We start from the raw sequence: 12,970 nt of genomic DNA on the forward strand, positions 1-12,970 counted from the left end.
ATCAAACTATGCACAAGCTGCTCTTTTGAACTCACAACATTAACAAAAATCCAATAATCCAAACGCTGATCTTCAGATTTCATTTGGAGCTTTTGCAGATTCACTTTGCCCGTTATTCCGCTTTTACGAGGAATAATCTTGAAGAAAAAGGCGTTCCACGTTTTATAAACCAACCCACACACTTGTGTTTACTTCAGACCCACGCATGCAAACAAACGCACATTTACACACGCATGCAAACACACACAGACACCCACGCCTGGCCACAACACAGATGATGGGGAGGGGAAGCTGATATGGGAAAGCTTTCGGAATGCCAGATAACAGGATTAGACAAATTACATTTCAACTGTGACCGTGAATCCTGTTTGGATGGGTGACTTGTTTTCTCTCCACCACAAAGCTACAGAATATTCTGAAACTAGAACTTCGTATGCGAAGTCACAAATTTAAAAGAATGTAGGGTGTGAGGTGTATGTTTGGGCGCTCGTTGTCTGCAGAGTTTTTGGGGGATTTGATGTGTTTTATGTATAAAGGGGCGATTTATTGTCTTTCATCTGACAATGGTAATTTGATCATATCTTCAGAAGTCAATTTAAAGAAATATATGTCGACAAAAACACATATTTGTCATTACAAACTGTAAAAAATCCTTAATGTTGCAGGACTCAAAGCTATGCCATTTAAGTCCAGTGCGGGTTTGTAGTGTCTTTGAAGGAGCATAGAGTGACAGTGAGTTACTGGTGGTCTGAACAATTTAAGATCCAAAAAATCAATCTTGCAAAAATCTTCTGGGGGCAGTCAAGGTCCTTCATACGCTCCTGATGACTGATGGCCAAGAATCCAAAGTGAGCACTCCATCAAAGACAGAGCTGGCCTGGGAGGAGTGTGCATTACTCTGATTTGCCAAAACCACTAACTGGGGAAACCTGTAGTTTTACAATATGAAGGATCTTTGTCCTATAAAGGAAACGCCTTCCTGAACAGGGACAAAGAAAAGCAATAAAAATAAAATGCCAATGATCGCAGGTGTAAAACCTCTTAAGCATCAGCGAGTACCACGGCGCTCTGCACTGTCATCTTTGCATATTATACGTGTCGTCTAACACGAGGTGGAACAAAGCGCCTCATATGCATGTAGCGTATGTCATAATATGAAATCAATTATGTGGAACGTAGCTTAATGCGGCCTGTTACTAACTACCAGGCCAAATCTGAAAGAACCGAATTTTATTCACAACAGAACATCAAAGTGTTCCCTTATTTAATGGATAATATTCATTTTGAACTGAATGGCAGCAATAAAAATCAAAAAAGTTGAGATGGGAGCAACAAAAGGCTGGAAAGTTAAGTATGATTATGAGAAACAACTGGAAGAACTAATGAAGTTCATTAGCAATAGTTCAATGATGTCATTGGGTACACACAGACCATCATACTGTCAAAGCGCTGTGAAGGCAGACCTTATGTGTAAGTAAGAATAATGGTAATATAAAAAACACCCTGGTGATGCTTTGCTTCACTTTCCTTTTTCCCGTCTGGGAGTGAAGTGCATGACAGGAGCTCCATGTGTAGAAACTAAACACTGTGCTTAAATCTGAGACCTCAGCTGCTATAATAATGTATCCACGCACATTACTGCAAACCATCCCAGCTGCTCGGCCTTAGATGTAGCGATTAAACTGCAGTGTCGAGCCAAACTGGATACTTGTTACGAGTCCTGAGGCTCAGTGCTGTTCATAAATGAAACGCTGCTCCTCTTTGTACACCGACTGCTGCTAAGTGCTATGAAAACTCTGCTGTCACTTCTAATGAATGTTTTATGAGGATGTTCTGTCGTGTTCACTAATGCTCAAGCATGTTTGGCTGTTTGAATGTGTGTGTTTGTGTCACTGCGTCCGTGTAGGAGAGCGTTATCGGCGTGCAGGGCTCTTCAGCCATTGTGGGGGTTTTGAGGGTCACTCTAATCTGATCCAACTTCCTTTCTGCTTGTACACGCGTGTTCATGCAGCGTGTACGGGATCTGTGTGTCTAAGTGGGCGTGTTGTGTGCGCCGCTGATGCAGACAGTTTGTCAAATAAACGAACCTCAAATGAATGTGAAGTTTGTCTTAAAGTGCTTGCAGAGCAACACGTAAACAGAAAAACAAGTCTGTTATTTCGTGCCTGCGTCTGAGTAAAGGATGATGTGGTGACAGCAGTGACTCCATTTCCATTTCCTCCTCGCAGCACAAGTCACCGTGCTGGCATTAATTATGAAAAATAGTTTGGTGTGCCGAGCCTGAGGCTGCTCACGGGGAAGAGAGTTATGATGAATGTTGAGAGGAATCTGTCAGCTGCCATCCAGTTTAGTCCGCACACATAATTGAGGGCTGGGGTACTTTCTGACAGAAACATGGTTTATGAGCTCGGGTCCAGTGTAGCGGTTCAGATCACAGCCTCGGACGCCATTTCCAAGTCTTTGTGGTTTAATGAAGGAATGGATGAACGTTCTTAGCACCGGTGCCAGAGCAGGGCAATACGGCCAAAAATATTTACCACAATATATATTTGAAAATTTGCGATAACGATATAATTGATGATATAATTGATGTGAGACAAAATACTTTACAACTCCTCAACTTTATTAGTGAAAAAACAAACAAACATCAATGTATTTTCTCTTAAACAAGCAGCTGTTTTAAGTGCATTAAAATAAATATAAAAATGTAACAGTGCAAATGCAAATTCGTTGCTGACAGTTTAACCAAAAGACATTTCCAGTGGAAACTGGCCGACATATCCTCAGCATAACCATGTATAATATCCACACAACTTAAAAAGAGGTTATACACACACAATATGGTAATATTATGTTGAAGCACAGTACGTATCACTCCGAGGCTCCGCCTACGATAGCCGTAATGCTCCGACAATCCATCAAGTGGTGCGGCTTCGTAGCTTAGCAAAGTCGTACTGAAACATTTGACAGATTTTCGAGCGCCGTGCACATAAAATCGTCTCGAGGTCAGTAAACACAACCAGAGTTCATACATAAGGCACACGGGATTATAAGGGGCTCTGTCGACTTTCAGGAAAATCAAAGGATGATTTTAAGTGCGCCGTATTTTCCAAACAACACGGTAATAACGACGGCCCGCTAGCATGCGCTACCAAAAATAGTGCTTTGTTGTGTATCTGATGGACGAAAGCTAAACCAGTTCCACACCAGTGAAGCTGCAGCATTTTGACAAACCAGTTCAGGTTCATCGTTTCATTCAACGATCCACTTTCGCTCTTCTCATTCTGCGTCGCCGCCATGTGCGTACGTAAACAAAGGCACTGCGCATGCGCGTTTTACCCATATTCTATCGCCATATTTCATTTTCTTATCGTTGCCCAACATCACACCGGTATTACCATGAACGGTATGATATGACCCAGCCCTAGCCCGTGTATATTATCACTCGAGCAGCGCACCTGTGGAGCTATTGTGTTTTTCTTTTTTCTAGTATGTGTGGCCTTTTTTTTTTTGTCACAGCACTGTTTGTGTTTTTTGGTTTAAGTTAAACTCTTTGAATGATGATTTTCTGTTTGTATTTATAATTCCTGCTTTCTGTTCTCGCCTTACATTAAAACTTGCCTTTTGTTATCACCGTTCTCGCCTCCGCGCTCCATTTGGGTCCACTATCTCCTCACGCCACGGGGTCAGGGTTGGATATTTTGCTTTTAACAGCCGTTGTTGTTGTTTTTTTTGACTCGTTTTATTTATTTATTTATTTTACTGCATCATTGTTGTGCATTCTATTTAGTTTAGTGGCATTTTTTACATTGTTAAGCACTTTGTGCAGCATGGCCTTTTGGTAACGTGCTATAGAAATAAACTTGACCTTTTTGTGTCTGTTACTTGGGAGAAGTGATCATTCAGGGATCGTAGGAAAAAAGGATTTCTATTTAAATATTCCTGAGTTGTTTAATTGTGTATTTCTAAACGTTCTAACGTTTAAACTTTTTGAAAACTCCACACAGGATTGCTTGAAGCAGCCTCAAGGATTGACATAGGCACAATGTAGAGTTATAAAACAGGGTTTTTATGGTCTGAGAACTGCTCACGGATGAAAACAATAACACAAAAACATCACATCAAAATGTACTCTTGGTGTCAATCAATCAAAAGTCCTTAATCACAGAAAATAAAACATTTAAAGTACACAAACCTCGTGAGCTGACATCCAGAGGGGCTAAATAGTCCGTCATGGCCTTATTATCTTATTCTCCATCTTTTTTCTCACTTATTTCTTCTCTTTATCTAACTTTGAACGTTACTTTCTCCATGTGTGGAGCTAAGTGCGAGCTGCAGCATGCAGACACCATGTGCGCTTGCAAAAAAGTAGCTGGGTGGAGACCCAAATTGCACCCAGCTGTACCCTACACAGTTCACCACCAGATGGTGCAAAAGAGCAAAATCTGGACAACACAGCTCAACAAAGCATCAAATGCAAAAGACCGTTACATTGCTTTTGCTGTCAGTCAGACAACAGTCCAACAGTACTGCCAGACATGGCACCGAGATCTGAGGCAGTTTATCCAGCGGCCACAAATGTGTCTTTGCCGTAAGCGTTGGCCTGTCACAGACTGGTGACCTGTCCGCCATGTTCCCTGCCTCTTGTCCTATGACAGCTGGGAGAGGAAATGATTTAAAATTCTGAGGATGTGTGGACGAGTTGTAAAAATGTTCATTTCTTTCTTGGAATTTATTATCATAGGCCAGTTACTTAAATTGTTTTAAAGATTAAATTGGCCAACTAATCATCAGCTAATTACTGGCTTGTGTGGCTGTGCATAAAGCATGGCTGTAGACCCAGGGACATCACTCCGTTTGGGGTAGCCTTAATTTTACTCTTCTTTAAGAAAAATTTAAAAAATCTAATGTAAATGTACCAAGAGTGCACATTTCCCCTCTGGCTCTCTTCCACATGTCTTTATCCTGTCTTCCTTCTCTCACCCCAACCGGTCGCAGCAGATGGCCCCGCCCCTCCCTGAGCCTGGTTCTGCCGGGCACTCACCTGGAGAGTGTTTACAAAGGTCTGCTCAGAAAGCCGTTGTCCTGTAGACTGAAAAGCCTGAATTTCCTCTTTAATTGAGGACAATAATTGCTGAGCTGAGATACAAGAACACCCACCTGTTGTCAAAAGCAGCCACAACCACTCCTGCATCATATTCGTTACATGAAGTTTTGTTGTTGTCAATGTTTTTTGAGTTTGTGAGACTTCTACATCATCAGTGCAATTTTTTTTTAAATAAATTGCCCAAAACATTTTAAAGATATAAATTGGAAAAGAAAAATGTCAGATATAGCAAATTAAAACTCGCAAACGCAAATAAATATTGAATTTAAACCATTTAAAGACTGGCGGAGGTAAACGCCAGTCTTTAACGCCACAAAAAAATACAGCGGCCCTTCATGTATCGCGGGAGTTATGTTCTAAAAATAACCCGTGATAGGTGACAGCTCTGTTTTTTACAATGATTATATTTGTTTTAAGGCTGTCAAACTCCTCACTACACACTTTATACACTTTTCTCAGACAGGCACGAACATTTTCACACTTTATCTCGTGTTTAAACTCTCAAAGTTCAAACCTTCATAGAAAAATAAGTCCAGGATTATGAATGAAGCCAAAGCTCAAACCCTGTTTTCAGGCCAACAACACGGGAACAGAGCAGCTGCCAGAGAATTCAACATTAATGAATCATTAATGAATCATTAATGAATCAATGGTACAGAAGTGGAGGAAGCAAGAAGAGTGAATTGAGTAAAGTTTGACTTCTCTGACTGTTTTATTTCGCTTAATGCGCCTTATAATCCAAAAAATACGGTAACTTCTACCTTCCTTTAGCCTGTCCAGAAGTCCAACTTTTTGTGTGATGGTTAACATCTTCCTCTGCCTTCTCGGTGCTACTGCAGGAGCCTTTGACGGTGCAAAACGTTTCGTCGGCATTGTTGTGTTTGTTGGGGAGAAAACTTGCAAACATACAGTGCAGCACTAAAGAGTCACGCTGCTAGCGATGGAAGATTTATGTAAATTTGACAAGCTGAACGCATTCTGTGCTGTACAGGAGACACGGCACGGAGGAGATTGATTGACAGGGGTCTACAGCCAATCAGGACGCAAAAAAGCATGCAAAATTGCACATATAAAAAAATCAGCGAAACAGCGAGGCTGTGAAATATGAACCGCATTATAGCGAGTGACCGCTGTATTCTGGTTATTATTTCATGATTCAGGCTTTAAAGGGTTAAACATACCTGATTACACTTTTTTGTGCTTTTTAACCTTAATTACGACAGTACAGAGAAACAGGGGCAGGGATAGCTCAGTAGGTAAAGTGGTTGCCCCATGATCGGAAGGTCGGGGGGGTTTGAACCCACTGAACGGATACCCTGAGGTACCCTGAGCAAGGTACCGTCCCTACAAACTGCTCCCCGGGCGCTGCACTGGTGGCTGCCCACTGCTTCACTGGGTGAATGGGTTAAATGCAGAGGAGCAATTTCCCTACAGGGACTAACACATACTCATTGTTGTTATTATTATTATTATTATTATTATTATTATTATTGTTATTATTATTATTATTATTATTATTATTATTGTTAGGAACACTGAGACCAGGGTGAAGACACGACCTAAATGATTTTCAGATCTGAGTCTCTGCATTAGTCTTCTGGCATATGCAGCATGTGATGCAAAAACAAGTGTGATGAATGAGACACCAGTGAGCTAACTGTTATCTGCACCTCTGTTAAAGTGCGCTGAGAAGAATGATTTGTCATATTACATTTACAGGAAAAACAAACACATAAATCCGCTCGGGTGTCAAACAGCAGAATTGTCAGGATTCATTCTGGGTGTCATGCACGAGCGTAGCACGAGTATCTGTATTCTTTTTAAATTCATTAAAGCATTCCTGTCTCTCCCTTCACCAACATCTCCTGCCTCCACCCGTCTCGCAGGATGGACATGTTTTTATCAGCAGGCATAGATTTTACTTCACCTGGACCTGCCTCAGGCTGCAGACCCGAACCCCGACCAATCGAGGCCCTCGCTACTAAATCACTTTTACTGCTGCTATCCCATAATGCTGTCCGTGTGTGTGCGTGCGCGTGTGTGCTTTCCAGTGTGGATAAGAGAGAAGATGTGTGTGACGATTTAGACTTTGATGTGTACAAACATCAGTGCTCTTCTCATTTTGTCTCCCCGGCTGTTTAAAGTGAAACTGAACATTTCGCCTGAGAAGAACTGAACTATTGATCAGTAGAAGGTAAAAAGGGGGACACAGTTATAATGCGATCATATGTATTTGAGTTTATTGAACCGTTTTTATCTGGTGTAGTAGTAAACAAATAATCTTTGTTGTTTGCAGGAGTATTTGCCACTTTACATTATTTCTTCTTCTTCTTCTTCACTCACAGTGACTGTAGTCATTCCTTAGGGCCTGTTAATTGTAACAGGCCACTGTCCCCTGTGAGAGCTTTATTGTGCTCTTGGTACCATCTTGTGGAAGAAAACAGTTACTACAATTAACATTTCTGTCTCTGTCTCCTCAGAGATGTTCATACAGCAGGCCTGTGAGATAAAGTGAGCCCTCACCTTTGACCTGATTTTAACCATTTCAAACACTCTTCTGATGTAAGTTTGACCTGTCTGTCCGTCTGTCTGTCCGTCTGTCTGTCCGTCTGTCTGTCCGTCTGTCTGTCTGTCTGTCTGTCTGTCCGTCTGTCTCACCGTCTGTCTGTCTGTCTGTCCGTCTGTCTGTCTGTCTGTCTCACTGTCTGTCTGTCTGTCTGTCTGTCCGTCTGTCTGTCTGTCTGTCCCACCATCTGTCCGTCTGTCTGTCCGTCTGTCTGTCTGTCCGTCTGTCTGTCCCACCATCTGTCTGTCTGTCCGTCTGTCTGTCTGTCTCACCGTCTGTCTCACCGTCTGTCTGTCTGTCTGTCTGTCTGTCTGTCCCACCATCTGTCTGTCTGTCCGTCTGTCTGTCTGTCTCACCGTCTGTCTGTCTGTCTGTCCGTCTGTCTGTCTGTCTGTCCCACCATCTGTCCGTCTGTCTGTCTGTCTGTCTGTCCGTCTGTCTGTCTGTCTGTCCGTCTGTCTGTCCCACCATCTGTCTGTCTGTCCGTCTGTCTGTCTGTCTCACCGTCTGTCTCACCGTCTGTCTGTCTCACCGTCTGTCTGTCAGTCTGTCTGTCGGTCTGTCTGTCCGTCTGTCTGTCCGTCTGTCTCACCGTCTGTCCGTCTGTCTGTCCGTCTGTCTCACCGTCTGTCTGTCTGTCCGTCCGTCTGTCTCACCGTCTGTCTGTCTGTCTGTCCGTCTGTCTGTCTGTCTGTCCCACCATCTGTCCGTCTGTCTGTCTGTCTCACCGTCTGTCTCACCGTCTGTCTGTCTGTCTGTCTGTCTCACCGTCTGTCTGTCGGTCTGTCTGTCCGTCTGTCTCACCGTCTGTCGGTCTGTCTGTCCGTCTGTCTCACCGTTTGTCTGTCTGTCTGTCTGTCTGTTTGTCTGTCTGTCTCACGTCTGTCTGTCTGTCTCACGTCTGTCTCACGTCTGTCTGTCTGTCTGTCCCACTATCTGTCTGTCTGTCCCACCATCTGTCTGTCTGTCTGTCTCACCGTCTGTCTGATATTATTATTTGTCTCCTTTCAGGTGTTAAGCAGCTTTGCTGAACGTGAGTATATCAACACATGTACGTGTGATTGTAATATCATGTTTACCACAATGCAAATAATTTTATGTTGTTGACATAAAATTCTCCCACTCTGTCTCAGCTAATTGGATCAGTGCATTTGGCGTTGAGTTTCTGGACAAAGTTACACAAAGTTATGTCAAAGTTGCACAAAGTAAAATAAACATTTTAGCTTCAAAACATTGGACTTTGTTGATGAATATACTAATTTTAGGACTTCATTTCTATACGTCTGTGCACGTTATTGTCCGTTACGTTTACTTGTAGTTGTAAATATCCTAATTTAAAGTTGTTTGTTCATACTTTGATTAAATAAATTGATTTAAAGGTGAACACTTGAATTACAGACGTAGAGAATCCACAAATGTGTCGTTGCCCAACAAACGATAGACCTCACTGTTTATTATACTGTTGAAAGAGGTTGAACAGCCTTACACATGACTTCACGCTTCATATCGGGTCAGCAGTGCGAACGCTCTTTCTAAATGCATTTCCTGTGCCTGTCTCAGAGTTTGATGGAGAGCTGGTCGGATGACAGCTGGAACTGTTGTCATAACCGGAGGAATACTGGCCACAGTGATACTTCTGTGTATCATAGCCGTGCTGTGTTATTGTAGACTCCAGGTATGTTTATGCTACTTTACTGTACAGTTCATCCTATCTGGTTCTCAGCAGAGTTGGTTTCTTTCAGAAATATAGAAATTAGCGCCAATATCTTTATAAAAGGACACAAAAAAGGACTAGGAAGATGAGGCATTCATTTGTCTGTGAAAAATAGGATTTTTGGACTCTGTAACAGACGCAGTGTTGTCGAGCCACACAATAGATCCACACAGGAAACAGTTGAAGTTGTACTGAAAGGAGATGATTACTGGGAGCATCCCTGTGGCTTCTTCAGTGTATTTTTATTTGTCAGAAACCTGAGTTTAGCCACAGCGACGCCTTTTTCTCTCTCTGCAGTACTACTGCTGCAAGAAGAATGGGTCTGACAGCGGCTCCATCTCTCAGCAACACTTCGCCTGCAACGCCTGCAGTGTCTCAGGCCTGGACGGACCCATCGCCACCCCGCTGTCCCTGTCGCCACCGGTGCCGCCCAAATCCTACAAACCCACCAAAACCACCAGGGGGCGACGCAGCTACTGCCCCACCTGCTCACCCTACGACTCGCCCTTTTACATCCGCACTACAGATGAAATGCGCAACGGTGGCGAGCGCATCACCTACATGCCCACGCACTATGACAACCAGGCGCTGTCGATGCCGTTGCCCGCGGTCCGAGGCTCCCTGCTGAGGGAGACGCAGCGAGGTCGGCCTCCTGACTTCTACACCAACACGCGCGCCATCAGCACCGAAGTGTGACCGCCCCCTCCCCCCTCCTCTCTAACGAAAAAAAGAAAAAAAAGAAAATTCCTCCTTGACCTTTGACCTCTACACACACAGATTCCCCTGTGTTCCCTTACACACACCAGCACCACCACTAACACAACCACGAAACAAAAACAAAGGCTGTTTGTGGAGATTCCTTTATCCCGTTTATTCGCTGAGAAGATGAGACTGACTATAAAGAGTTCTTCCTTTATACTCTTAAATTGTACATTTTCATGCTCACTCAGAAAGTAATAATTCTGCGATTCACAGTAGATAAAAGTCCCTAAACCCTGAATTAAGGGTGTGGCTAAACGCTTACACTCGTTCACTATCGACTGTTTCCGTGTCTTTACCGACCGAGGGCTATTACGGATAAGTTGTGGGATTATTTTCATGCTACATATCTTCCCAGTGACGGCCATGAAGTAATATAAAGAGGTAAGTAGCAAGAAACGTAAGAAACGATGCCCCGTGTAGTCCTGGGAGGCGTTCAGATAACGTTGAGGCTGGACGACTGGAGATCTCTCTATGCAAACTACCGCAGCTCTTCATCTCCTTTCGGCGATTTTCATGTCATCGGTGATATTGTGAAGGGGGTAATATTGGGATTGCTGTGCCCAGCAGTGAGGCACGTGTAGATAGACACGCTGTGAGCATTTAGCTCGAGCTTCCCCTCGGATGTGGAAACCCGTGAACAAAGGATGCCCGAGCCCCCGAATGCAGCAGTGGGACTTGAAATGAACTGAATGAAATTCTCTTTACTGACAGAAATGCAAAAAGTTTGAAATGTAAATAGTAACCAGGAAACGTTGGTGACAGAGGGGGGGGATGCACGCTGGGTGTTTAAAGAGGGATTTACTGATTCGTGCTATTTTGTCTACGCACTCTTCCTGCGCTCATAACGATGCAAATATCCACATTCATGTTGTTTTTCCCTGTGTGGTGAGAAGGTGTGCGTACGTCATCTCACAGTGCTGCTTTTCTACATGATGCTGTTGCTTGCGATAATATTTGCTGTTGTTGTTTTGATATCTGTGTGTACAGCAGGAGTCGGAGGCCTGAAGAAGCAGGAAAGCTTTGGGATTTGTGTTGGGTGGGAATGTTGGAGAGATCCAAGTATTTAGGAACAAAATCAGATGCACTTTTCGAACCTCTCCTCCAGCCGTGCATAATCAGACTTTATTACCAGCTTCTTAATTACTTTTTCATAATTAAATCAGTTTTAACTGCAGTGCCATTATTGTGCTGTGCATATCCAACCTTCTGAAGACCACATGAAAGAATTGGTTTTCTCCAGATGAACTAACACGAGCAAATAAAGAACTAACAGCGTGTGTGCAGAGGTTTCAGTGGGTGAGCTGAACGACGTGGACATGTTGCTGCCGCTACGATCGTTTTATTGTCATTATTCAATTATTTAGACATTGTATTACCTGCTATCTATTTTACTCTTTACTTAACCAGTAATCTTTGACAAATATTAAAGAAAATGATTTTTAGAGATGTGGTTAAAACACAAACGAATACAAAAACTGTTATTTAATGGTGTTAACTTTTGACAAATAAAAGATTTGTAACTGCTTAAATGGACTTTTTGTGTGGTTATTCACAAGACTACACACAAACACACACACACACTCCTCGTGCATATGGTACGACAACGTTTCCACATGCCCCTGGTGCACTGCGCAGAAACACCTTGCCACACACACACATTAGTTAGTTACTGAACACACATCTAAACTGTGCTACATTTGCACATCTTGCTTGTCTTTGTCATGTCTCGTCTATAATATCCTGACAATAATTTGAACCTTGTTTTCAAAACTACTGCACACTTTGTATTGTCTCTGTCCTCGGGGCGATCGTGGCTCAAGAGTTGGGAGGTCACCTTGTAATCGGAAGGTTGCCGGTTCGAGCCCCGGCTCCAACAGTCTCGGTCGTTGTGTCCTTGTGCAAGACACTTCACTCGTTGCCTACTGGTGGTGGTCAGAGGGCCCGGTGGCGCCTGTGTCTGGCAGCCTCGCCTCTGTCAGTGCGCCCCAGGGTGGCTGTGGCTACAATGTAGCTGCCATCACCAGTGTGTGGATGTGTGTGTGAATGTGTGTGTGACAGGTTGTGTAAAGCGCTTTGGGGTCCTTAAGGACTAGAAAAGCGCTTTATAAATACAGACCATTTACCATCTGTCCTGCCTTTGTTTATCGTACAGTTAATATTGTATAGTTATCATTATAGTATTATATAGTTAGTCATTAGTAGCTTTTATCCCTTACTTTACCAAAATGTAGCACATTATTTATTTGTATTTTCTAGTTTTATGTCTCTTGGGGATATTTTTATACACTTAAATGCACCATGGGGGGCTTAGGGTGAAACAGATTTTCAGTTCTCTGTATCCTGTGCATGCTGCTGTATTGACAATAAAGCTCTTGAATCTTAAATATATATGCAAAAGTTTCTTTTCATATAAGGCAGGTGTCACCTGTACTTGTGGTCTGTATGTTGACGTGAAGAAATCGAATGCAAGTGACTTTTTTTGTTAGGGAGGATTTGTTGGTTGTTGAGTGTGATGTTAAAATAAGTTCTTTAAAAAGGCAAAAATGATTCAATATGAAGGCAACATGAGCAGAGAGCACAAACATGTCGAGGGCTCGGCTGTGTTAGCTCAGTGAGAGTCACAGACTCGTGTGCACACGTATGTCTGCACTGATTTGATTAAATACGAACATAATCACAGCAGAAGTGCTGCCACATGTGAAAGAGACGACCGATGTGTTTATTTGGTAGTTCAATGAAAGGCTTCAGTTAAGAGTGAGGGAAAAATATTGTATTCATGTTTGCAGTTTTGTTATACAATATTTGAAAAGTAAAAAAAAGA

General features: G+C 42.9%; 1 protein-coding gene across 2 annotated transcripts in view; it reads left to right on the forward strand.

Annotated features, from left to right (window-relative positions):
• The window catches only part of fam163ab (family with sequence similarity 163 member Ab), a 28,250-nt gene extending 15,925 nt beyond the window's left edge, over positions 1-12,325 (forward strand). Inside the window, exons 2-5 of one of the 2 annotated variants that reach the window (XM_085138460.1) lie at positions 7,588-7,669; positions 8,685-8,724; positions 9,234-9,348; positions 9,685-12,325. In XM_085138460.1, the coding sequence (XP_084994586.1) occupies positions 9,256-9,348; positions 9,685-10,083 (492 nt within the window). In that variant the 5' untranslated portion in view covers positions 7,588-7,669; positions 8,685-8,724; positions 9,234-9,255 and the 3' untranslated portion in view covers positions 10,084-12,325. The remainder of the gene's footprint in view (positions 1-7,587; positions 7,670-8,684; positions 8,725-9,233; positions 9,349-9,684) is intronic. The other variant, XM_085138459.1, reaches the window with a different exon arrangement.
• The last annotated feature ends 645 nt before the right edge of the window (positions 12,326-12,970 follow it).

This window comes from Neolamprologus multifasciatus, chromosome 17 (genome assembly GCF_963576455.1).
Source record: "Neolamprologus multifasciatus chromosome 17, fNeoMul1.2, whole genome shotgun sequence".
In the NCBI taxonomy this organism is placed as follows: domain Eukaryota; kingdom Metazoa; phylum Chordata; class Actinopteri; order Cichliformes; family Cichlidae; genus Neolamprologus; species Neolamprologus multifasciatus.